We start from the raw sequence: 27765 nt of genomic DNA on the forward strand, positions 1-27765 counted from the left end.
TTAAGAAGAGTGCCCTGGTAATGGTCCATTTGTGCTGGGGGAAGGGAGATAGATTTTTCTAACAACATTCCTAAACAGACTGCTGGCCAGCAGTGTATAGCTGGCTGAGTGCATAAATAATGGCTTGGCAGCTGAGCCCCAGAAACAACACTATTTCTGTGTGCTCCTTTGCTTGGCCTCCTGATTTGAAAAGAAACTCCTGAGGGTTGTGCTGTAAAATAAGTTCTCATTATGCCACAAATCGAATCCCGCCTTCCTTAAGGAGTCATTAGACTTGTTGGGTTGGGATGGAAACCAGAACAACTGCCACTTCTTTGGTGGCACTGCATAGAAGCAGGATATGGAATTTGTGAAATCTGGTGATCAAATGTGTTTGTGAGGAAGGCTCTCTTTGTCTCTCTGATAATGGTCAAATAGTGGCATATTATTAGAAACACTGTGGGTATTAAGCAGCACTGGGCTAACTTTTCAGTTTCACTTTAGCAAAGTGGCAGTAGAGAAATGGAGCTGCCTGGCTTTAGTGAGACCCATTCAGACCAAATAAGGCTGTACTTAACCCACTCCATACTCAAGTGTGACAAGAGCACCTGGACCGTGAGTGATTGTGCACAGAGTGAGGCCCTGCATAGATCCATCTGTCCCTTTTTATAACTAACGGTCCCTCTAATGTCTAATGATTTGAACAAGATGACCACACTACATCACCAACAGACAGCTGGGCATATAAGAGGATTTAGTACTGAAATGAAAACCTATACCATGCATTTAATAGCAATTAATAACAGACAGAGGCTCAGGCCAGAGGGCCCTTTTCCAGTTTATCTGACTCTCTCCAAGGGGGAAGCACAGCACTGGAGCCAGTGTCACAAGTTTCTCTGTTAATTAGCCTGGCTGAGTATGTTCAATGGGTTAGCAATATCAGGTCCTTATCTGCAGCCTTGAGCATAGCCTTCTGAGCCCATGGCCACTACATTCTGCCTCACTGCTTCACTCTGACAACAACGCAGCTTGCATCTAACACATTCACTTTCAGTGTGTTTCTACAAGCTTCTTTACTTGTTCTGTGTCCTTTATAACAAAACACTAAGGTTTTTGAAGACAAAAGATTTTATCTTATTCATGTTCAAGTCTACCAAAACACACACAGTCACAGACACACAGACATAGAGGGTGGACCTGGGGTGGGAGAATGAATACATGGCAGTTCATAGATAGACTCTGAATAACAGCACATAATTTTAATAAACCTTTATCAAGAATACTGTCTATACAGCCAATCATGTTTTTAGTTTTTCCCATTGATAGCTCTTTGGTATTTATATCAATATTAAATGTTTACTGTTTTCCTTCAGTTCTCATCTAATTAAATGTACATTTGTTAGACAGAAATCCTTTACCTTATGGCTTACATCCTACCATTCACTACAGGTCTTGGTGCCAAGGAGAAAAAAATGTGGCTCTCTCTCTTCCCATTGTCCTGTCCCTGTATGAATTCAGGGTGAGGGTATGTGGCCTTTCCAAAGTGACCTTTCTCATTTCCCCTTCATATATATAACCATCTGAGCAGTCTCTGCCATCCTCTTCAAACTTTTTTTGTTGATAAGTAGAAAGGCCAGGTAGAATGATAGACTGACTCTAAGATACCACTCTGGGGGATGGCTCAAAGATGTTCAAAGACCACTACAATGCAAAGACAAGCTATTGGTAAACATTGCCAAGATAGTAGCAGAATAGAAAGGCCACTGTAATTCTCAGCATCTGAGTGATTTGAGGAAAATGGAAAGGAGCAGAGTTTGAGAGAGTCAGGAAGTCTCTATATTCACCTACCAGTCTATCCCTCATCCATGGAACTACTCAGTATTTCCTAAAGAGTCATGATGGGACAGTCCCTGTGCAAGGCACTGAGAATAAATGGGCAACAAGGAAGACTGGGGATAGGTGGAATGTGTTTGTGTACTAGTAAAGCTTATCCTTGTGTTATTCAATTGTTGATTTCTCTGCCCTCATATCTTGTTTCAATCTGGACACAGCATTATAATGCTTATGTCAAGAATCCTTCTTAAGTTTGTGTAAACAATTCTTACCATTTATTCTTTGTCTTGTCAATAAAGGCTAATCACCCAATGTCTGAGCACAAGAGCAAATAGGGTGGGATTTCCACAAGCCAGGGGAAGGGGAAAGAGGGAAAAGTAGAATCTGCTATGAGGAGGAATGGGGAAAGAGTTTTTGAGAGTTTAGCAGAAGCATGGAAAGCCATATTAGGATCTTGGCTGGGAGGTAGCCAGATTAGTTGAGGGGATTAAGACAGACTGCCTAGGTATTGAGGTGAAGCTTGAGATGACATCTTGGTCTCTCTGTTGGTCTCTCATTACTGGGAACTAGTAGGATAAAGAAATCCTACTAGCAACTGCATTAATTTACTGTATACACTTATATTAAAATTATATATGAAGACTTTCATGCACAAGGAGGCTGCTGGACACTAGAGTAGGGGGGAGGCAGTGACTGAGAGAACTCCTTCGAGTTTACTAGTGTGTTTAGAGACAAGCCTACACTCAATCACATTATCACCAAAGCCTCTGATCACATAGAACTGAGAGAGAAGCAGAGGAAAACACTGGTCAGCTGAGGTGTGGGGGATTACTGTCTTTCTCTGGAACGGTGTTCACATCCTATTCTAAAATGTAAGCCGTCAGTATCATGGGGACAGCAGAGAAAAGTCAGAGTACTTGCCACTTCCTAGATCCAGGACCCCTATTCCCAGACATGGTTTCCACACTCCTGGTTTTTCAATGTAGTCCTGGTAAGACCATACTGTCTTTTACCCTTGACGTCTATTCCTAGTACCTGGAATGCACAAGATTCTGTGTTGGTGGCAACAATCACTAGTTACCCAAAGCAGTGTGGCCTGGTGAAGAGAATGCAGCTTTGCTCTGAGAAGGCCTAGATGTAAATAAACTCAGCTTTTCTCTGCCGGGTGGTGGTGGCGCACGCCTTTAATCCCAGCACTTGGGAGGCAGTGGCAGGCAGATTTCTGAGTTCGAGAGTTCGAGGCTAGCCTGGTCTACAGAGTGAGTTCCAGGACAGGCAGGGCTACACAGAGAAACCCTGTCTTGAAAAAACCAAAAAACCAAAAACCAACCAAACAAAAAAAAACCCCTGAGCTTTTCTCACCCCAGCTATCTCGAGAAAACTAACTGCTTGTACCTTGAGATCCCTAACTAGAGTATAATTAAAATAGAATCTATTTTCTGAGAATCAATCTGTGTAAAGACCAAAGACTGCAACCTTGGATAGAGCTGGGCTCAAATAGTAAGTTCTCTTGACTTCAGCTAGCAACAGCAGTACTATCTTAAATAAAGCTTGTGAGAATGAGGGAAAAGCAGAGACTAGCATGCTTCTCTTTGCTTTACATGTGGTCTCAGGATTCATAACAAAACCATATGGTATGTGCACTACTGCTGCTGAATATGTCACAGAGGGAAGTGAAGTATGAAAAAGTCAAAACACCACTACCTAGTCCTCAGAAGCCATTTCTGGAAGGGGCAGTCCTAGGAAATCTGAGAGCATCATGTGGTTTCTCCTTAATACGCTTGTCTCCCTCCTGTGAGTCCAGCCTTTCCATTTGTCCCCTCTGTCCTCCTGATCTTCACCTAGGGCTCTTTTGCCTTTCTTCCTTCTGCTGTCACTCCCATTTACTTGACTAAACTGTACACCATAAGAATTTAGAACGAGCAGGGAGAAAGGAAGGGACAAGCGTACAGCATAAAGTTTCAAAAAGAACTATGGCTGGACACAGCACTTACCTGTTCCTCATGTTTAGTACAGTGGTCTTGTTAACCTCTAATACAAACTAAGACAACCAAAGCTGTCCAGTGAGTCATTTGGCCATTATGACCTAATGCAAGTCCTGCTTGGTAGAAATGTTAGGCCTTAAAGATATCACCTCGCAACACTGCTTATAGTACCTGAAATTCAGGGTAATCTTGCTTAAAATCAAGTGGACCAGGAAGTATTTCATCTATGCTCTGTCATCTTTCTGAATCACTTGTCTCATTTTTTTAATTCACTCTCTTTATACCCATCTTCCCGTTTTACTCCCATCAGACACAACAGATCACTGGCTACAGTTGTCTCAGTGAACAGATAGATTTCTGTGGCCTCTTTCTCAATACTAAAGCCTTTATATATCCTTTCTCCCAGACAGCTCAAAGTCCACTGATGGGGTTCAGGCAGTCCATGAACACCCTAAACTTTATGAAAAAAAAGTGTGCTTATTATGTATGAAACATTTTTTTCTGTGAAAGATCCCAGAAAGTTGTATGTAACCTTGGACTTATCAAGATAACTTTTCAGTTCTAAGTCCTAGGGAAAGAAACCAACTGAATGAAATTTCTCTAGATGGGGTAGTGATTCTATGATATAAGAAGTCAAGAAGAAACTGGAACTAAGGAGTGGTAGGCAAAGAAAAGGATCCTCTTCTTCAGTGTAAACACACGTGCAGGGGAAACAAGCCAGAGAGCCTGTGTTCATGTTTCCACAGGTACAGCTGAAGCGTGGACTCAACAGAGATGGAAGCTAGGCGGTGCCACAGGGCAGCCCTGAAGCCTGAGAAGGGCTTCCCTTGATCTTCCCTTGGCTGTGACCACACCAGCTGAACACGGGGATGCTTGGTAGGTGAGCACAGGGCACAGTGCCTTCTCCCTCGACCCAGTCTGATCCAGGTCAGACAGCTCTTCTCCTGGCCATGCCTCTCTGTGGCCTTCTCACATCAGTCTGTGGTCTAAATGTTACCGGCAAATAATGGTGTGATCCTAGGTGACTAGAAGGAGCATGGGAAACTTACTGGGCATGGTACTTTTCTGCCCTCCAGTGACAACAGCACAGCCTTGGTGACAGCGCTTTCTGCCACAAACGGGTACCTGGCCAGGGTGCTCTCACTCAAAATCAGACATGTCATTTATTATCCCTTCTTGGGATGGATGTCTGGAGAGAAGGTAATGGCTCCATGTAATGAAAGCAGGTGGGGCAAGCTCACAGAGGTTCAATCTGCTTCCCACCCTCGCCAGACTTTTCTACAGCATAGATTACCCTCTATCTTAAGCTGCTTCCCACTCACAGATGTTCTGATGGAACTGTAAGATCTCTCCTCCCTTTACTGACTCTGCCCTACTCTCCCTGGGCAAAAGACAAGAGCTAGAGCTCCACAGGCAGTCACTTTTGGATAGTCTTTGCTTCCAGGCATTTGGAATCCACACTTGGGGTTTCCTTCACTTCCTCCTGAGGTGAGGAGTGCTCCCTGTCTTTCCTTCTTCTCAGTTCCTGCCTGTAGTAGGCTCTTCCCACCGACTCATACTTTCTCTTTCACCATGAAAGGGCACCAGACTGGAAGGCGCCTGTCACCCTTCTTGGAAGCTGGTTCTGGCTTGGCAAACAGCTTTTCTGAGAAGAAAAATGGCCACATTTAACTTGTGCTCAGCTGGGTACCTCTCAAACCCAGGGTAATAAAGTAACAAAACATGAGAAACACTTAAGTTTTAGGAAATCTAAAAGTGAGTTACTATGACCATGGCAAAAGAAAAAGAGTAGGGAATAAGGAGATTTAAGTTTTCATTATTTAAGAAGGAAAAAAAATCCTCCAAAATGAAGAAATTATGTACAAAACAGATGCACATATTCCTACTTGAAATTTAAGATTAAAAAAATTATTTATAAGGAGAAGGGCATGAAAATTTAATTTAATGTTCACCTTAGGTAATTTTGTGTCTTATTGTTCATGGCAATTACCATAAATCTGCATATCAATAAGTGGGAACAGATGTCAGTTGTTACAAGTGCTTGCCAATCAGGTCTGTTAAAAAGTGACAGATGGGTGGTTATAGAACATTCTCATAAGGCCTATTAGCACATTCACAGGAAGTGTCTGTGGTGTGGACTGCTGGAGACTCAGGGAAGAACACAGGGTCTTTGTGGGTCCATGAGCACACTTCATGCTGGGAGCTGCTCCAACTGGAGATTCTCAGACTGCCCAGACACTGGTTTTGCAAACCCTCTTCTCTATTTGTTAAAGACACTCTCAGACAATCTTCTCAGAGACTGGGTTTTAAATTCACAAAAGGAGAAGTATTTTTGTTGTCTTAAGCAACTGTTTCAATTCATAATTTATTATTACTTTCAAAATTTACAGCAGATTTTTAGAAGGCAATTAGTCAGCTTAATCAAATTCAAAGTTCAGCAGTTCCACTATTCCTCAATAGATATTTTCTCTTAACCTATAGCTTCAAGTCTCTATGATTTATTATGAATGTCTGATTTTAGGGGTAGGATATAGTTCAGTTAGTAGAGTACTTGACTATCACGGGCAACCCCTGGGTTCTGCATCCAGCACCACAGAAACTGGTTGTGGTGGTGCATACCCGTAATCCTAGCTTTTCAGAGGGGAGCAGCAGGAGGGCCATGAGTTCAAGGTCATTCTTGGTCACATACTGAGTTTGAGGCTAGCCTGGGCAAGAACCTGTCTTTAAAAAAAAAAAAAAGGCTGGAGAGATGGCTCAGTGGTTAAGAGCACTGGCTGCTCATCCAAAGGACCTGGGTTCAATTCCCAGCATCCAGGAGGCAGTTCAGAACTGTCTGTAATTCTGGTTCCAAGGGATCTGACACCCTCACATAAACATACATGCAGACAAAACATCAATGCACATAAAACAAAAACTAAAACAAAAAACCCACAAAACCCTTCTTGTTCTAAAAAATATTCTTGTTTGACATATGCAGCCTTAATAAATTGGAAACATTTTCCAGAATGAAGGGAGGCAGTTTTCTGTCTGCTCCGAGCAGCTAGTTCTTTAGTAGCTGTGGGGCTCTACTATCAGTTGGGGCTTGTCATTAGGCCATCTGTGTAGCACATCACTGGAGCCTGAGTTTGTGCAAACATACCTGGCCTGGCTGGGTCACACTGCACAGACAGAGCAGGTTTTGGATCAGGTTAACTAGGTTTGAAATATAGATCCATACCCACAACTCAATGACTTGCACTAAGTTTGTTAGCCCTTCTTGCCCCCTTCTTAAATGGCATGCTAACGGTCACACATTCATAAAGTGGTTTTGGGAGGTCTGTATCCTAGTCCACAGCAGTCTACTGAATGGCACTGGCTGTGGTCTCAACAGAACATTTAACCATTTCATACTTTTGTTTTTTTTGATTGCAGTGTAATAAAGACATGATTTTGCCTTTTATACTCTTGAAACTGTGTGATATTCCAAGGATCTAAGTTAAAGCGAATGTGAAGTGTTCTAATTTTCTCATTAAACAGTCTTCTAAGGTGCCACAGTAGCCATGAAGAAGTTAAAGACCAAAAGGATACTTGGTCTTTGTTCTTTCTCCTTCACCTAAGATACATACTCTTAAGAAGATGCAGATCCCACACTTATCAAATTTCAAAAATTCATTGAACAAATACTAGAGGTGAGTAGATTATCAATATGTTTTGTTAGAAGTTTTAAAAGGGAAAGTCAAATCAATTAAAAGAAGGCTCTCTCCCTTCACATTTACAGAAGCACAGTAAATATACATAAAAGGGTTTAGCTGATGAAGATTTGATTCTAAATCCATTTCTGCTATAAAACCCCATATTTAGTAAAGGTTCCCTTTTATAAAAATCATAAAAAATTCTAGTTTCAAGGGAAAATGTTTACATCTTTTTGAAGAAAACATATAGGTGATATATAGCTAAAGTATAAAGTATAGTTCATTATACTATACACTGAAAATAGAGGCCAGATGTATCTGGTTTGGGAAAAGAGCTTGCTTTATGAAGCTACCCTTCAGAATGAGCATTATAAGGCCATTACGAGAGATATACCATACCAAAGACAACATGATGGGGCCTTGAAGGGAGAGACAGCCACCATATGCAGCATGATGGGGTTAGTTAAAGGAAAGTCTTCAGATGCTCTGAACGACAAAAGGAGCTTTCTGATTTCTATAGGTTTTCAGGAGGTGGTGGGAAGTCCGACACCATATGATTTAGTATGGCTTAGTGTAAATGCCAAGATGCAGGCATTATTAAGAAGTACTTCAAACTTACCTTGCAGCAGCAAGAGGGAGGGGCTGCAAGGATACTATATAGCATAGCTTCTTAACTAGAAACAGCTAAGGGCTCTATGGCTTGATTTTTGTGACTGAGAGAGAAATGAAGCTAGCTACAGGGTCTATGGTCTAACAATTAGACTTTACTGATGAATTATTTAGTAATATGTCATTTAAAATTTATTTTTTTGTTTTATTTTTTGCCTTTGTTCTCTTCTCAAATGAAAAACGTTTTGCTCAAATAGACAAACTATTTTAAAATCCCTGTCTCCTGAAAGACTTATGCTCTGAAAGCTGTTGAATTGGTTTCAAAATGTTTCACTCCTTGGCAGTATGATTTGTGTACTTTTACTTTTAACTTTATGTTTCCCCCACCTTTACACTATCAGTCATTCAAAAAACATTTGAAAAGCAGGTGGGGCTGGGATTAAATGACCTCCTGGGTTCTCTCAACTTTATTATGCTATGGCTATTACTGTATTTGTGGTTTATAATGTATTCTGTAACATGCTTTATATTAGACAAACTATCTCCAAACTCTCAGTAATGCAATTTTGAATAGTAACAATGGTTTTTCTGGTGCTTTTCAGTTTGTATGTACAGCTAAAACTAAGTTTTGTAATTAAAAAACTGGGCATTTGACTTGGGCTTTGCTGGGAATGAATCCAAAATACAAATTTACATCTGTCAAGTCACAGACTTTCACTCATCTATTCAGAGATGGTCTCTAGCACCTTTACAGGAAGACTGGCTGTGCCATTAAGCCACTGGGCCAGGCCTTGCTCTCCAAGAATGCAGCGTGCCCTTGAGCACTGACCCAATTGAGGTATTAGAGGCACTCTGGTAAGGGAAGCTGGGGAGTTAGGCAGTGTGGTGGCCAGAATGAGACTGGCTCCCATGGGCTCAGACATTTGAACATTTGCTTCCCAGTTGGTGCACTGTTTTGGAAGGGATGCTCTTGGAGGTTTCAGAAGCCCATGTCAGGCCCAGTCACAACTGCATAGTGCTTATGTAGCAGATGTAAGCTCTCAGCTCATTCTCCAGTGGCATGCCTGCCTGCCATCATGCTTTCCACCATGATGATCATGGTCTAATCCTCTGAAACTGTAAACAAGTCCCCAGTTAAATGCTTCTTTTAAAAGTCACCTTGGTTGTGGTGTCTCTTCACTACAAGAGAACAGCAACAAAATGAGCAAGCAGTCTATGTCACCATCCACCATGATCACCCCATATGCTGTGGGAGGTAAATGGCAAGAGCAGAAAGTAAGTCCTCCCAAAGTTAAGTCCTATTCGGACAAGACATCTCATTACTTTATTGAAAAAAAATACCCTAAATGCTTAAATACTTAGAAAGATGAAACTTGATCACTTATTTAAGTGAGAAGTTCTTTTATAAAGTTACATAAAAAGTGGTGTGATACGTATTTTAGATGTTGGCACACAATGGACTGTTCAGTATTTGATTGCATTCACCATAATGAAGCTTCAAGAAACAGATATTTTGGAAACCCCAGAGCATTTACAGAATGTCTTTAAATTAGCTGTCTGCTCCATGACACCTTTTAAGGGGATTCCTAGATAATCTTAGTTTTCAAATGAGCACACAGAACATGTGAATGCTAAGATCTCCACCTGTAGCTGGCATGGCAGAGGCACACACATCCTAATGAAAAATGGCAGGGCATTCCGTCTACCTGGGAAGGCATGCTGGGCAACAGCCTCAGGAACAAACAACCTTTTCTGCATAGTGCAGCTCTGGGGTAGGGGAGCTCAAGGCTGCCACTGAGGAAAACCCCTAGGTTTCAATCTGGTGGGTCTGTGCTACTAGAAGAGACACACCCCTCCCACTGTTCAAATGTGACAATGTCAGCATGTACTTTAGCAGCTTACAACTCAGAGTTTTTTCTTTTCCTTTCAAAGCATAGCAACTCCCTTGAATATTTTACTAATACTCTCTAGTTTCCTTCACAGATTAGACACATTAACCAGTCAACGTGATTGTTAGTTCTAAGGCCAGCATCCTAACACGTTTTCTTAAATATAATTGCAAACATTTTACTATTTATCATTTCAAAATGTGTATTTTGAATAATCTAAAAGCTATATTACAGTGATAGCAATAGATCTGAATAAATTATACAATCTGACAAATTGCCCTTACCTTGTGGACCACAACAGAACACTGGGCTGTTCCTCACAGAACACAAGTGGAGAGAAATCTTTCAGAATAAACATCACCACTGCCAAAACCAACTAAAGGTATATATTTGGGGAAAAAAATTAATTGGAAAAGACGAGTTTCTATAGTGATACATAACTAAAACTGGTTTTTATTTTATACATGTGGATTTTACTTAATTAATTAGGGGCATCCTTAAAGAAAACCATTTCCTTCTAACACGCCTCCCTCAATCTCTTCTTTGTCTTTCCCCACACCTACCCTTTTGGAATCAAACAAGGAGAAAGCTTTCTCCTGATCCTCCTGCATTCTGATTTCCTGTGCACACTGCCTCTCTGGCCCTGAGCTAGGGTAGGTGTCAGCATGGAAGGTGGCAAGGAGCGCTGACCTTTCACTAATCACCGAGTTGCTGCAGCTACTGGCACAGCTCATTATGAAAAGGAATCCTTCAATAAGCTGCTTTTCAAATTCAGTAACACTTTGATTTTTCTGAGAACAAAGATTATACTTTTACATAAAAGCTTCTGATGCACAATTCTGTTAATTGGGTACTAAAGTTTAAGAAAGGTGCTGTGTTAATTGTCTGTCATTATCAAGGGACTACAAACTGTATCAAATGTATGCTGGTGATCTTGACTTTTGTTATGGAGGTCAGAACATTTTTATTGATCACCTATTATTAAAAAATTTTGGAGATGTTAATCATTTCATCTGCCCTTAGATATAGGAATATTGCCAGAAATCTCCCAGTTATCATCACATTAACAAAAATCCCACAAATAACTAACGAATATATTTTGCAGAAGTCTGTAGCCTCCCTCATAACTGTTCTGCAGGGTGAGCTCTGATGATAAATGTAAAGGCAGGAGAACAGTTCAGAGCAGCTGATTCCAACTTTAATACCCAAGATACAAATGCTAGCTTATCTGCTAATTACTCTTTACTCTGATCCTTTGCCTTGTTCCTTTATGCTTTGAAACAACCAACAATTCAGAAACTAGTATGGACAAAGGGACTAGCGTGTTTCATGACTTACCAGCCATTTGCTGAATGCCACTGAATGCACCCAGGTTGCTGGAGGAGGTGGCCTGTTGCAGAAGCTGCAAAAGAACACAGGAGCTCAGTCAGAACAATGTGGAGACCAGGCAGTCCCTCATTATATTGGGTACAAATTTAGTTTCCTTTACATTTATATAGTTGCCACTCCCTGTTGATGGGCTGAAGGTGCCCAGAGTTAGGGGTGTAAATCCATATTAATGTCTAATCTCCACTGAGAAACACAGACACTAGGAGAACTAAGACCTTAGAACAACTAATCTATTTACTCTCTTCAACAACCAGTGCTAAATTTTGAGACCAACAAAGCATGATTCGTTCTAACTCTCTGCAGTCTAGAAGCTGCTGTAACTCATCTCTGTCAATCAGGGTCCATTTTTTCCTCTCTTCTACTTTCCTTCCCAGCTCAGTCTTTCCTTTATTCTTTCTTAAATGACAGTTAAAAGTATTTATTCTTTAAGAACTTCATGCATGTGTACAACATACCTTGACCACCACTTTCCCCCTGTGACCTCACTAATCCCTTCTATGAATCCCCCCTGGATCTCATATATATATATATATATTTTTAATATGTCATCCATATGCACATGGTGAATGGGTGTGGGACTTGCCATGGAGCACAGGCAACTTATCAGGGGCCATGCACCAACAAAAAAAGGCCTTCTTTCCCCAACAGCTACTAAGTGCTAATAGCTCCCCAGCTAGAAGCACATGTATGTACAGACTCAAAACAATGCTGAGAACCATAATGACTGCAGACCCAAAAGCATCTATTTGCAGTGACAGTCAGAGCCCCATGGCCAAGCAAGTGGCCAGTTATTCTTAAGATGGTCTTTACTAGCAGAAAAGCAAAGTATTTGTCAAAATCTGGAATTATCTGGTATATACTGAATCTGTGTATTTTAGGTATGTCAAGATCTTTACAAAGATATTAATTACTATGCCTATGATAGTCTTCATTTTCCACTTTCAAAAACCCACTGTCTGCTGTGCAGAATCAGTGGGTGTCACACCATAAAGGCACATAGTTTCAGTTCTGAAATGTTCTTGTTCATATTAGCTGAACTACAAGCTAATTTAGGACCCATTTAAGACACTAATTAGATATAAAGAAATTCTTCTTTTTGTAAGATACATCAATAAAGATAAAGTTTAATGTAGGGAAAAATACAGTTGCATACATACAAGCCTGTTCTCAAACACACACAGGAAGTGGAAAACAGCAAGAGAGATGAGAAAACCTAGGGATTACCTATTTTAATACAAGAAAATCTTATTTTGGTTTGATTTGTTGAGTTTCTCATCCATTTGTGTTTAAAAGTGGCAGCCCTCACTTCATAGTATATATTGTTTTTTTTTTCTTTTTTAAAATTCAAGTTGTAAAAGCAGATTTGAAGGTATTTTATGGAGGTAGTAACACCTGTTCAGTTAAGCAGACTATCTGGAAAGTCAAGAAGCAATCACCAATAATTACAGGCTTGGACTCTGGTTTTCCATGGAAGTGGGGAGTGCCTTCAGGGCCCGCAGCTCTTTCAGACAAGACTTTTGAGTGACAAGTGGAGAAGGATGGCGGAGACACACTGATATCAGGACACGAGAAAACCTATGCACAGTTGATAAATGCAGTTCTATAACTGGGGCTAAGTTTTATTCTTTTTCAGGTAAGGAGAATAATTTTCACATGGGGTCACAGAAACCCATCCCAGAACTTTCTGTGAGCTGTGGAGCAAAGGAAACATGTCCTAATACTGGGGCAGGTACCTATGCCTTAGTTTTCAGTCCTGGTAGAACAAGAATCTGGACTCATAGAAAGTATAAAAAAGCAAGCATGATGTTAGCCTTGAATAAACATTTAGGTGCATATCATTAAGCTGATGGCCTGTAACTGACTTTTTAATAACTGTATACCTCAGTGCACAATACAGAGGTATAGCTGCAGGTTGTCTAGCTCCATCCATAATGTCTGGCCAAATGTGAGCTCAACAAGGGTGACACCAACAGATATGTCAAACTGGATGCGGAAAAACCTGTGAGGCCTCAACTCTACTTAAAAACCATAGGCAAGTGCAGAGAGCTGGCCGAAGGAGAGGCGGTTCCTCCCAGGGAAGAGCACACTGACTGGCTGTCCAATGCCAAACAGCCCTGAAAAATAATACAGGTTCTATTTAGGAATACATACATACATACATACATACATACATACATACATACATACATTTGCGAGATATGGATATTGTTATAGACATACAATAACAGTAAAAAAAAGAGGCTATGACTTTGAAAGAGAGGGGGTATATAGGAGGGTTTGGAGGCTAGTCAGGGAAGGGAAAAACATTAGAGTCTCAGAAAGTTTTAAAAAGGTAAAAAGTGAATTAGAATACTGATTACTTTGGTAAAAGAAAAAATATTGGGGTGGGGGTAGAAAACAGAGTAGTTCTAGGGTACAGGCTATGTTCTTTTTTTGGAAATAAAATCACCAGACGACAGACTAGGAAAAAAGCATGGCAGTACATATATGTAGATTTAAGCAAGACACCTGGCAAAGATATACACGGTATCTTTAAGGATAAGGTAGAGAAACAGCTAGAAAATGACAGTAGATGTAGTCACTCTTTTACTGGCTCAAATGAAGACAGGAAAAGCATGCTTCTCATTCATTCACTAATTCATTTATTCACTCACTTATACATTCACTCATTCTTTACTGATCAGCCTCTTTACATGGCAGACTCTGCTGGGGAGGGAGGTGTCAGTGGTGGAGATAAAGGCTGAAACTAAGTTCCTGAAGGCCCATAGACACTAGCAGCTGTGCGATGGAGGTCTCCTTGGGCCCCCTTCCTAATCTTTCCTTTCAGAGCAGTAGAGAAGAGGGTCTTACAAAACAGTATGGCTTCTGCTACAGAGTAAAGCCCATGGATGATATACTCCTGTGAGGAGTAGGGAAAATGTAAAGTGATAGAATTAGAAAGAACATGCACATGTCCTTGCTAACACTCTCAGAACAGAAAATCCCCAAATGAAACGTGATTAATAAACACGTAGTATGGAGAAGCAGGCTGCTCACTGCCTCCCAGCCATGTGGGCAGTTTCTACAAAGGCGGCCACCCACAGCTACTGGAAGGTTCTAAAGGCCATGCCTGGGCTCACTCTTCAGTTAGCTTACATCTTAAGAGGGGACTGTCGTAAACTCTTGCCACTATATCTCAATAAAGACAATGACAGAGAGATGCTTAATACAGAGGAAATGAGCAGAAACTGAAAAATCTAAGAGATGGCTCAAAGAACTGAGTCTGTTTGGCCTACAAAGGGAACATTCACTTCATCTATCAATACTGCTTCACAGGAAAGAGCTGGGCTGAAGACTGAAGTCTCCCTTACTACTAGAGTAGTACTAACCTGCCAGCTGGCAAGCTCTTGGCCCATTCTCTTGGAAGCTTTAGAATCTAGAGTTTAGATGAACAGTTTTCAAGCATGCAGCACTTCTAGCACAGGCTTTTTACTGTGCCTTAAAATACTGTTTAGAAGTCTAGTTTTAGTCAGCTGCAAACAGTCCACAGTTAAATTAGGCACATTCTTTTGCTAGTCAATTTGATTAATAAGACGTGTCCTAATGCTGATTTCATAATTTCTGGGACTCGAAATGTATAGAAAGTAAAATTCTGGCACACTTTTAGTAGCTTTGAACAGACAGTTTTGGACTTGGTGTTCTGTTCCTTCATGGATCGCACACAGAGACCCATGTTCTTGGGCACTTACCGCCAGGTACTGTGGGGTAAGTCCACCCAGCCCTGTCAGGTTCCCCCAAGTGGCAGTGTTGAGCTGTTGCATCTGCTGTGCAAGCTGCTGCTGGAGGCGCCTTTGCTCTTTGTCCTTCTGAGTGTCAGCAAACTTCACCACGATAGGTGAAGAGCAGCCCTGTGGGCAGACATCGGAAAGTGAAGATGATGGTACAGCCTGAATCCCTCTGTAATGTTCAGTCATCATTGGATTTATCTTTCTTAGCTATCTTGGAGCACATGGAATGGTCTGGAATGGTTTTGGATGGTTTGATATTCCTTCTTCTCTGAATGTACCATCAACAGAAAACTCCATATACTGCCACTGGTTTCTTTAAAGGGACCTGTTGCTGAAGCCACTTGCTTTCTTGGTTTGATATTACATTGTCTCTCCTCATTTCATGTGTCTTCCTTCAACTTCCTTCAGGACTTCCCTCAAGACAAAGACCTTATCTTTAATTAAGCCTCATGGTTTGCTTGACTTAAAGATAGCCTTGTCTTTGTGTGTCTGCCATTTCTATATATAGGTAGAGGATAAAGGGAAATCACAACTGGAATGAAAATATCTCACTCATTTTTACTATTATTTAATTTCAGTATATATTTCTGAACACTGGAACGGTGAAAATAATTTTGACACAATAAAAGAAAGAAGTGATTTCCATTTAGAAACATGGATGAAAGACAGAGAGATGGAAAACTGGGCACGGATCAAAGTAATTATGCACATGGTCTCAGAGGTCTCTTTTCCTCCATCCATGTTACTTCTGTTCTGTCCAAAGTCCCCAGAGCAAACCAAAAGATTCAGAAGCACGTCCTATCTAGTCAAAGTGATGGATCTTAAAGGTAGGATTCTACACAGTTCCTTTTCTCTATTAATCTCACCATTTGACAAGTCTCATTCAGTTTTAATTTCCTTTAAAAGGTAAGGAGTAAGAATAGTGAGAAAAAAATGGTCAAAGCCCATCTAATAAAGTAAATTAATTTTGAGTTAGATACTATCTTTGGGAAAATATTAGCCTACTACTTCAAGCAGGATGGTCCTATCCCGAGCACCTTTAAGACATCTGCTTCTTGGTAAGAACTCAGCTGAAAAGCACCCCTGTTCCCCAGCCTTCTGTCCTTGGTATGGAGCACAGAGCACATGCCATCACCATTCTCTTACATTCTGTGGAGCTTTTTAAAAAAGGTATTTCTACCCAAGTGATTAAACAAAATCTTATTATGTGATAATAGACTTCTCTCACAAAAGATATATTCCTATTTAAATGAACTTTTTCCTTCCATTCCCATTAGGTCATTTTTATTCTAAAAGATAAGCTTGCCTGTTTTTCTTTATCACTTTGGGTAGTTACTGAGAATTTAGCTATGAATTACATTAGGCTATCAAGTCTGTTAGTTAAGAATGTAAGAAAAGTGAGGTATTTGTTTTAGTGTAGAAGTTCTGATCAACCTATAGCTCTTGAAGGCAGAATCATGGGACAGAATGTTAAATGGCAATAAATTACATAATAATAACATTTCCCTCATTAAAAAATCCAATACATTTTTATCTGCTTCATATTTCAGTACTTTACTACTTCTTAAAAGAGAGCAAAATATTCTGAACATGAAAACAACACAGCGAGGTTTTGCATGGAGAGCGAGGGTTCTACTGCTGCCTCGAAGTGTTCCAGGATGAACAACAGCATCTTCTCATAATAGGACTTTTATTGGGTTTTCATTCTTAAATGTGAAAAAGGATGTAAAAGCATGAAATTAGGTAAACAGCTGTAGCTTTAAAAGTGACCTGTTCAAGTCATGAGGGAAAAACAAGTGGGGACTGTGTAAAAAAAAAAAGGGTAACAGATACTATATGCATGTTTTAAAAACAAATCTTTGAACATTCACATCACTGTAAGTTAAATAATACTGTCTTGCTTAAAGATGTATACCAAAGTCCTGAAAATAATGTAATTAGTTAAAACTCAACCAAACACCTCTAGTTGTGTGATTATAGTAGAACTGCGTGGTATGTAATGTTCTGTTTAGAGGTCAAAATTTGTAAATGGAACTGAGGGTCCTTGGTTTAATCATCGGTATCCAGTTTCAAAGAGGAGCATACAAACTGATCTGAAGAACACACCCATGCCAGCCTCACAGTGTTCTCTGCACGAAAGCCTCCCATGGTTTGGTTCATGCCCACTTCTGCCTTGTGTCCTGAGCTCTTGGGCAGTAGAACTGAGAGACTCAGACTGTGTCAGCATTCTCTATGAACTCATGTGGGGATGGCAGCTCGTAAGTGTCAAAAGAACTTTAAAACCTTATCTAAGGGGAGGTCAATCTTGGTATAAATTCCTCAATTATAGGAAATAAAAAGAGCTAAATGCATATATGTAAATAAGTACATATGAGGACTTTTTTTTTTTTTAACAGCACATTCATTTTAATGGCTAAGCTGAAAAATAGCTGGAAATCCACACATTTAGAGCAGCCTATAAGTAAAAGGAGGCAGAACAGGAGGAATGTGACGGCAAGGCATACAAGACTGGAGTCCTGCTTATCATTTTCTACCATGTTCGATTCTCGCCTGAGTTTGCCTTCAGGTAGGGGGTGGGATTTTCCTAAAAATGCATTGCACTGCAAGGAAAACACATTAATTATATATATATATATATATATTAGGAATATCAAAGTCAAAATGAATGCTCAAAAAAAGACAATAGGCTTTGCAATGCTGATGTCACAACTCAAAAAAGTACAGTAAACACTTAGTGACAATGCCATGCACACCCCTTCCACCCCTTCCACCCACCTTCTGAATTAATAGAAAGAAGTTTCCCATAGAACATGACGCATAATGATCACTTAGCTCCCAGCATGCTTTGGAAGATGCAGCATTGCAAAAACAAACAAACAAACAAACAAACAAACCAAAAATTAAAATCCCAATCAAAGGGGAATTAAAAAAAAGAAGCTCAAACAATTACTATTGTTTTGCACATTAAATAAAACTGAAAAAAAATTTGTTCAAACAGGAAACCACAGCTTCCTGTAACAGCACAGGCCACCACGTCTAGAGAGAACCACCCACACAGACACGGTGTACGTAACACAGCAGCACATGCACTCTCAAATGATCCTATCGAAAAGGACGGAGGAAGTGATGGCATGTCACTTCTGGAATGTTCTTGTGCAGAATTCTGAAAGATCAAGACCCAAATCACAGAGCAAGCAGAGAGCGTGCCTCTCCACCTGTGGCAGATTTCACATTGCTGAGTCTCCTGTTCCCCAAGTCACAACTTCTTAGGAGATTGGATTTGAGCCTGGGTATTTGTTATTTACTTTTAAGTAAGGGAACCAATCTGATTACTCAGGAGACTGAAAATTAACAGTTCACTGATAAACAGGAGAATTATTAATTTTCTTCAAAATTCTTGAGATGACTATATTAAGACTTTTAATCAGGCGATTTGTTACAGTAGGGACCTGAGGTGGTGGTTGCTTAGCATAGTCCATACCAACCCTTCTGTGGGGTATGTGTTCGATCCTCTAGGCCCATAACGACACTTTGTCTCATATCTCAGGATCTGTGTTACTCCAATAAAGGCTCAAAAGACAGCTGCAGGGCAAGTAGAAGGTTTCGCTAAAGTACATTTCAAGTTATTAGGGGGAAATGCAAGTGGAAAGAGAAAAGAGGTAACCACGTGAGGAGAGAGGGAGGAAGGGAGGAAGAGAGAGGGAGGGAGGGAGGGAAGGAGAGAGAGAGAGAGAGAGAGAGAGAGAGAGAGAGAGAGAGAGAGAGAGGGAGAGGGAGAGAGAGAGAGAGGTGTGAATATGAGTGAATGAAAAGCGAACCAGTGAGAGCTTAAGTCTGTGATTGTCATGTGAACAATCCACACAAGAGAGAACTGTTTTACCATTCCCCATCATTTGCACAAAGAAAACAAAGAAAGGGCAGATGATACAGTACCTCCATGGTCTGAGACTGATGCATGGCTTTGATTGCATTCTGTGCCATTGCCCTTGTAGAAAATGTGACAAACGCACAGCCTGTGGGAAACAAGGGGACAGGGAGCAGGAAAGACAAAAAACAACAAGACAAAAGGGTTGGACGCTTGTTAAACCAACACAGTCTACGAGAACTGCCACAAGACGACACTGTTCTCAGTAGTACATAAAAATAAACAGCTTCTCTCTTTGGTTTTATCTTATTTTGTTTTTTTATTCACAGTGCTGAATTGCTAATCTGACCAAAGCAGAACAATTTATTCATTAGCTCGCTCTTTCTTTCTTTCTTTCTTTCTTTCTTTCTTTCTTTCTTTCTTTCTTTCTTTCTTTCTTTCTTTCTTCCTTTCTTAAGGGAATTAGGGAGCATGTAGCATATTTTCCCCCCACAAGGTTTGAAAGTAGCAAGAGGTAAGTTGCATTTTCTAAGTAAAAAGTGGGCTACTTTATATCTTCTCTTTGGCTGATGATCTCTACACTGACAGCATGCACACACTGTAAATAGGACTTTGTATTTCAAAATGCATCACTGAATTTTAAGAAATAAAGAATTCATCACACCAAGGGTAAATTAGCAAATAAATTTCAAGAGCTCAAAATGTTAACAAATAAAAATATCTAATTCATCTTGGACAGTTAAAAACATATAAATATGAGTTGATGCTAGTCAAATGTAAACAAATGTACCAAATCTATTACAAAGTAGTAGTTACCAATTATTAAAATAAACTATTACTCTGAGAAAATTCAACAGTGCATATGAAATAAATTATAAAAACTGTAATTTGTACAAAATTTTCATGACTTTGGAAGTTGTAACTTTCTGAAAGAAATCAGAGATTTGACCTAAAGTTTAACACACACAAGACAATGTACATTTCTCTGAACGTCTACTATGAGATCTATAAAGCTTCCTGTGTTTATTTTATTTAGTGCTATAAAATAGTTAGCATCTAAAGAGCTGGTTCCTGCTTCAGATGGCAGCACTGGCCACCATGCAGGTCACCACTTGAAGTCCATGGCTCATTGCTCTTTGTACTAATAAAAACACTGCCTTGTGAAATTTACATTTTATTCATCATGTACCCTTGGGCTTCTTAGAGAAAAAGGCTGTGAAATTAATGCAGATTTAGGCTGATTTTATAATAATACCACAGCACACTAAAAGCTTAGCTAAAGCAATGCAGACTTATTTCATTTATGATCTCTAATGACTTTAAAAGTGCATTGATTTTCAGCTTCTTTAGCCTTGCACAGTTTGAACTTAGGTATCAGCAAATAATTTAGTGTTCCACTCAATTTCCTCAAAACATTATTATTATTACTACTTAAAAGATTTCCCAATGAAGCAGATCTAAACACTGAGAGGCTGAAGCTTATTGTCATTTCAGAGCAAATGCATGAAAACAGAATTCTGGCATCAGCAGTATGAGATTGTTGCCCCTGTGGCCAATAAACAAAACAGAACATTCTACATTCAAACAACCAGCAGATTGTTTGGTTTATGTAAATTAGTCAGTCATAAATACATTTTCTTTTGTCCTGCACTGTATACCTGGTGAGAATATCAAATCGATACTGCTGTAGTGCCTTTTAGTCAAATAACATTAAGAGAAAGCAGTACCTGTCTACTATTCCCAATGTACAATGGCATCCAGTCATAAAAGGAACTAAATGTATATTTTTTTAGCAACATGTTATGAAAAGTTCCAAATATACAAGAAGGTCATCCCACATTCCCTTATTAGTTGAGAAGATATTAAGCAACAAGCAATAAGTCCAGCTTGCTTGAGTACTGAGCTGTTGCATGTAGTTCTCTGACAGACAGCAGTGACAAAGCCTACTATTTAAACATGTTGCATGTACCTCGACAAGGCTGTAGCATGTCATCCATAAAAACAATGGCCTTCTCTGTCTCAGGTGTCTAGACCATGTGTGTAACAGTGAGATAGATGACAGTGCCTCTACTGGACTCCATATTGATGCTAAGGTCTGAAATTATAGCCTGAAATTTATCATCTGCTTCAAAGTAACACCTCTTCAAAATGATCATCACTGAAATTTCAGAGAAAATAAGACTAAGAGATTTTAATTCTTCCACTTCTTGCCTTGAGACTACAGTGAAGGCCAAATCCCCTAGCAGAGTATGTTTGAGAGCATACAAAACACGGACGGACCAAATCTGCTTTAGTGGTCACTAAGATTGTTATATTCATGTCATTTGCTCATATTATCTAAGGAATGTGTGCCAAGCTGGCAGTTTCCAAATGGAGGTTAAAAAATGCACTAGGAACACGTAAAATGTCAATAAGAATCAATAAGGCAAGTTTATCATTTATCACAATTTCACACAAGTAACTTGTAAGTAAGTGTTGTGAGAAAGATAAAACAATTAGTAGGCATAACAAAATTTCTATCAACTCGAACCATTGCCCTCTCTACCCAAACAGTGCTTCTAATTTTATAATCCTAACCAATTCAAAAAAGTGACCTGACAAATGTGATGACTTCTTTAACCTTTTTATTCTATTAACAGTGTGCAGGAAAAAAGAGAAGCTGTCTCCTTAGGGGCTCCTGTCAAGTTCTTTACTGTGTGCTATACTCTATTAGTTAGGAGGAAAAAAATTGTGTCATTTATAAAGTGGGAATGCATAGTGAAAAATTTTACTCTGGATGGAGTTAAGCAACTTAGGAGCAACTGGGTTTGGATAGTAAAGCTTGTTAACCTTTGTAATTTCTCTGTATCAAAAGAGGTTGAGGTAGTTATATTGGATATATTCTAATTTATTTTCAACACAAATACAAACATGGTAGTAGCTCCAGTCCCAGGTCACTGATGTGTGACATTTCATTAACACAGGATCATAAAAGCTCTACTATTTAAAACTGGCCACTGCTTTTTCTACAGCTGAGTCAAAAGGCTTTCCAGTGGGCAGAAGTACCTTAGTTTTAACTGGTCCTTTCTTCTGCATGAAGTGGCACTGACTAAGTCCTGACAGGACAGTACCTTAACTATTTAGGACTATAAATCATCAGCCCTTAACTATTTAAGACTGTAAATGCACCATATTGGCAACTAGTACTCTGCTAATTGACCTCAATGCTGGAGAACTCAGACTGGAGGAAAAAAGATATGCATTTCTTTCATTTTTGGTATATGCATATCATTTCTTTCATTTTGGTATATGCATTTTTGATATATGCATATCACTGTCTTAAAACTGCCAAATACATATAAAAGAAAAAATTCTTTTTGTAAGTAACCTGTAGTTGTTTGCAATTATTGTTTCCCCTTTGAGAACGTCAGAGATTACTAATAGGAATGAGGAATGGAATCTTTCTTATTTCAGTGAGACTGCCTTCTTGCTGCTAAAACAGACAGATGACTGACTGAGGAAAGGTTGCACAAGTGATTTCCTCCTACAGACAGGATCTAAGGAAATCTCAAAGACCGGTCATAGCGGGTGGGGTGCTTGGAATATATCTACCACACTTGCCATTTCAATAAGAGATAATTTTTCCCCCATTTCTTTTCTTTTTCCAAGACAGGGTTTGTCAGTGTAGCTCTGGCTGTCCTGGAACTTGCTCTGTAGACGAGGCTGGCCTTGAACTCAAGAGATTCGCCAGCTTCTGCCTCCCATGTGCTGGGATTAAAAGTGTGCACGACCCCTGCCTACTGATAGGGTCCAAGAAAATTTTATAGAGTTAGATGAATTCTTGCTCCACAATTTAAAAAAACCAAAACTCAAACCCAAAGAAACCCAAAGAAGTACGAAGGATGTCAGGGTCTCTTGTTCTTTTTGCCTCTTTCAAAGAGGCACAGAGCTTGCTGTATCTCAAATAGAAGAAACATGATTTAAGTTACTGTACAGCATGAAGGAGGCATCAAACTATGAAAAAGTTACTTAGAAATTAATCACCTAACAGAGATATTAATGTAGTCAATTCTTGCTATATTTTTTAGCACTGGCAGGAACGATCAAACACATATTACAGCATAATACTTGGGCACGTGCATTAGTAATCTAATATATCAGTGTTGGGTTAGGATATTGAAAACTGGAATTAAAACACTAACCATTCATTTATGGCATCTGAATTTGGGTACAGACTAGGACCCACTTAGCAGCTGGGAAGATCTCATCACTTAGATGGGTAGAAGACTATTTTGAACAAGATGGCATAATATAGTCAGTATTCCAAGAGACATGTGATGAAAGTTTCCAATGTAGATGAATATTTTGGTACTGGGTAGACAAAACTAAACTGATCAAGACAGTCTAGTCCACATACCTGTACTGAACACTCAAAAGCCCTACCTTAATAGACTGCTTGAATACAAATAAGGAACAAACAAGGACTTAACTGCTAAGCCCAGTCTGTGCTCTTCCCTGAAAACATTCATTTGCCAAGGGTTTAGGCAAGGGAATGTTGGAACACAGCTGGAATACTCTTAGACAGGAGAAAGAAAGTTACCTTAAATGGAAGTGAAGATTCTACAACAGTTTGTGGGAAAGAAAAATGAAATGAACTTTTCCACTGACTCCAAGTCTACTCAATTGTTATTGTGCACAGAATATCATAGGTTAGATCTCAATAACCTTTGTGACTGTATGTATCAGTGAGAACATGTTTATTTAAGCCCAACATCCTAAAGTAACACTGTTAAATATGTACATTTGGTCTGGAAGCCTCAAGCTTGCTTTTGAGCACAAATGTATCATTGGAAATGGCACAGACGGGTTGTATGGTCTACTTGTTTCTCCTGGAGAGCTGTCAGGTGCCTGACAGGTGCAGCTGTCCTTGCACAATGGTGTAACTATTGATATGAAGCTGTCTGGAAGTGATGAGCAACATGCTTTCAAACACAGTGTCAGCAGAATGAGTGACCGTCCCTAGCAGAGGAAAGGCCTTAGATTTGGGCATACTGCCCTTTGTATGAATGAGACAGAATATTTGCTAGATAGTTCTGTGTGAGAGGCAAGTGCTAGGTTCTTTCGATAGAGACAGTTACAACTGTTTCCTGAGTGTCTGTCCCGGGACATGGATTAGTGACAGTGAGGTTTTTGCTGCTTTTGTTCTCTCCATCCTCCAAGGATAATGGCTCTGATAGAAAGGATAAATAGGCCTTGATAGGTACTCTGTGAGTCCAGGAAGCTTTCAGGCCTCTATGCTGATGAGCGGTGTTCTAAGTCAACATGTCTGCGCAGCTGCAGCAGTGCCCTGACAGCAGTGAAATGTGTGTGTCCTGCTTCTCTCCCAGGGCAGCGTTAGGACCCAGTCACTGCTTCTCTCTCACACTTACCGTCTGGATGGGCACATAGAGACCACGAGTGTGAAGCTGTGTGCTAGCTTTCTGCCTTCCTGATGCTTGGCTTAGCCAGCTAGGAAGTGACTTCTGACCCTCTGCCTCTGCCATGCAGGGAAGGAAAGCGTGTTGAAACGTTTCTTCGGGAGGAATCCAAATGGCTGATGTGGCAGAGGAGGAGTGGTGGGGGAGGCCTACTTGATATTTATAGCTGAAATGTGTAAACTCAGAAAAAAGGTAAGTGGCCAACCCCCGACTGCACCTTACCTTTGTCATCATTAACTGTCTAACAAAGAAACACTCTTATTGAGTAGTGTATACCCTGGTTTCTATAATGTACTCTTCAGAGCAGCATGCTTTCATTTCACTTGATTTTCATTTATTACTACTTTTTCAGCAGCTGAGCTAGCAACAGACACTGGGGGAAAAATGCCGAGTGTCTTTCATCTGAAGTATCACTAATGGGAGACATTTACTAATATTCCATTGAAAACTGAAATTCTTTAATGAGAATAAAATAGTATCATGAGAGAATTATTCTTTTATCAAATACAGTGATTTAGGAGCAGGCTCCTGTGGCCATAAGTCCCTAGGTCCTACTAACTGAAAAATGTGCCCTGTCTGTCTTTGTATTTCAGAATGAATGGTAATAAACGAGTATTTTCTTTTTTCTAAGAGGGAGTTTTCACCAGTTCACCAGAATTACTTTTCTGTTTAAAAACGGGGTGGGGTGGTATTCTCTTCTTTACATTGAGCATATCCATTTACAACAACAAAAAACAAGGCTCCTATAGCTCATTAGAGCAGCCAGCTACTTCTAGGGTCATGTGTTAGTTAATCAACCAAACAGCAGAGCAAAGTGGTCAAGTTCTTCTACTGAGTGGTGACTGTTCTGCTCTTTCCCAGGAACACTAATGTAAACCTAAAGGCACCTGAAACGTTTCAACATGCTTTCCTTCCCTGCACGGCAGAGGCAGAGGGTCAGAGGGTCACTTCCTAGCTGGCTAAGCCAACCATCAGAAAGCTAGCACACAGCTTCATACTCGTGGCCTCTATGCGCCCATCCAGACAGTAAGTGTGTGAGAGAAGCAGTGACTGGGTCCTAATGCTGCCCTGGGAGAGAAGCAAGACACACACATTTCACTGCTGTCTGTCAGTTTCTGAATGGATAAACTAAGAGACAGAAATAGGAAAATAAATTGACTAAGGTTAGAAATTCTGGGACTGGAAGTTAAGTCTCAGTGACCCCTGAGCAACTATAAATTTCACTCTAATTTAAAGGCATTTCTTTCCCTGCCTCCCTCTCTGCCTCCCTCTCTGGCTCCCTCCCTCTCTGGCTCCCTCCCTCCCTGGCCCCCTCTCTTTTTCTGTTATATCTTCAGGCTCTCTGTATGCCTTGTCTCAGGTACTAAGTCTGTTGTTCAAGAGTCACATTGAGTATCTTCTTCAGCATTGATGTTAGGCTCAGATAACAAGTGTTTCTGAGGTGACAGAGTGAATGACTTATGGCTTCAGAGTGCCCCCTGCCCACAGAACCACCTTCAGAGGAGATACAGGGAACAAGAGCTGGTGCCATTCTATCCCCTAGTTCTCCTGATGGCCTCCACTGGAACTCTGGAGGTGGATGTGGGTGGGACGTTTGTCCCCTGAGATTTTAGTTCTAGGAGCTGACAACATGAAGCTTTATGTCTAAGAGTAGAAAGAAAAACCTTCCTCTCAGGTTTTGATTAGGTGAGACAGGTGAGAATGACCACTGTGACATCTATGGTGGCCATTTCTTCAGTGTCTGGTTGGCACCAGAGCTGGCCCAGAACCAGAGCATGAGGATGAACACAGGGCTTAGTCAGCCCCATGGGAACTGCACTGCAAATGAAGATCTCTCTACCAACTGAAGTGTTTGACAACACACCTCCTCTTTGGATTGACTTGGAAAAGTACAGTCAGATAATTATTGATGCATACTGTCAACCTTCTTGTAGTTTAAGGAGGGAGGTATGTGGTCTTGTTGAGGAGGAGGAAGAGGGTCTGGGAAGAGAAGGATGATCCCTACTGATTCCTACAGTGGCTTACAAAACTGTAGCAGTCCTCATGGCTCTAAACACACCTTTTGCTTCTATTGTGGCAAAAGTAGAGTCTACAGTTTTCTTGAGGTCAAAATCATTTTTCTATCACTTACACGTCAGGACTGGGGACCAGAGACTTGACATGACAGGGCAGGACAGCTCCTGTGAGGTACTGTATCTGTTCTGCACTCGTGAGTATGACATTCTTTCTAGGCTTGTATGGCTGTTATGAGGACCATATCTTTAACACCCATTCAGGCAAGCAGAGAAAAGTCTGGTTATCTATTTTCATCTTCCACTTTCCCTCCTTGTTGCCTAAATCCGCTCAATTTGAGGATGAAAAGGGAGTAAAGATGTAGGGCAACCTGCCAGCGTTCCATGGGACCTGCTGGCACTCAGACCTTTTCACCTGGAGAAGTAAGAGATGATCACTTTGGTTACAGAGAAAAGTTCAGGTTGGATAACTTGATCACATGAGACATACTGCAAGCTGACCCCTGCTGGATGTGATGTCTACGATGCCTACATCTCCCTTGTGACACAGAGTTCCAATTAGCACCTAAGGAAAGAGACTTTACAGAGAGCACACTCACCTCGACTCAGCCCGTCAGGGCCCCGGAGAATCCGGCACTCTTCTATCTGACCGAATGGAGAGAACATCACTCTGATATCATTCTCATTACATTTCTTGGAAACCATTCCTATGAACAATTTTCGGTCTTCCACAGCTAGGAGATAAAAATAACAAACGAACAAAGGCCATGGCGTCTTTTTCTCTTGTAACCAGTCATTTGTTACCACATCAAGCTAGGCTTGTCCATGTGAGAATGAATGCTAACTGCACACCTGTATCTGCACCCCCGTTATTCCTGCACACCCCATTCTCGCCTCTTTTCCACTCTGAACTCAAGAACAATTTGTTTAACTTCTAACTAGCCAGGCTGGTTACAATTAAAGTAGAAGTTGATTATAGAGGAGAGGAGAAAATTGTTGTTTCTTGAGAATCATCTCTGATAGGGCAAACCCAAACAAGAGCAAGGAGAAAAAATTTATATATACATATATATATACATATATATGTGTATATATATATGTATATATATGTATATATAAATAAAAAATATATTTAACATATAATATATAATGTATAATATATACTATATAGTAATTAATTACTATATATAATACATATTTACTATATATAATATATTTATTATATGTTATATATAATATATATATAAATTTTTTTTCTATATGGCCAAATTACAACTGATTTCAGGACAGTGCTTGCAGCCTTTCTAGGA

The 27765-nt window shown here is 40.1% G+C and overlaps 1 protein-coding gene across 12 annotated transcripts in view; it reads right to left on the reverse strand.

Annotated features, from left to right (window-relative positions):
• Celf2 (CUGBP Elav-like family member 2) overlaps positions 1-27765 on the reverse strand; it is a 500527-nt gene that overhangs the window by 41573 nt on the left and 431189 nt on the right. For 10 of the 12 annotated variants that reach the window (XM_028764796.1, XM_028764795.1, XM_028764798.1 and 7 more), the window contains 4 exons: positions 27055-27189; positions 19056-19135; positions 15084-15242; positions 11305-11368 (listed from right to left, as the gene is read on the reverse strand). In XM_028764796.1, coding sequence (XP_028620629.1) covers positions 11305-11368; positions 15084-15242; positions 19056-19135; positions 27055-27189 — 438 coding nt within the window. The remainder of the gene's footprint in view (positions 1-11304; positions 11369-15083; positions 15243-19055; positions 19136-27054; positions 27190-27765) is intronic. The other 2 variants (XM_028764806.1, XM_028764805.1) reach the window with 2 other exon arrangements.

This window comes from Grammomys surdaster, unplaced genomic scaffold (genome assembly GCF_004785775.1).
Source record: "Grammomys surdaster isolate TR1022 unplaced genomic scaffold, NIH_TR_1.0 146, whole genome shotgun sequence".
Taxonomy (NCBI): Eukaryota; Metazoa; Chordata; class Mammalia; order Rodentia; family Muridae; genus Grammomys; species Grammomys surdaster.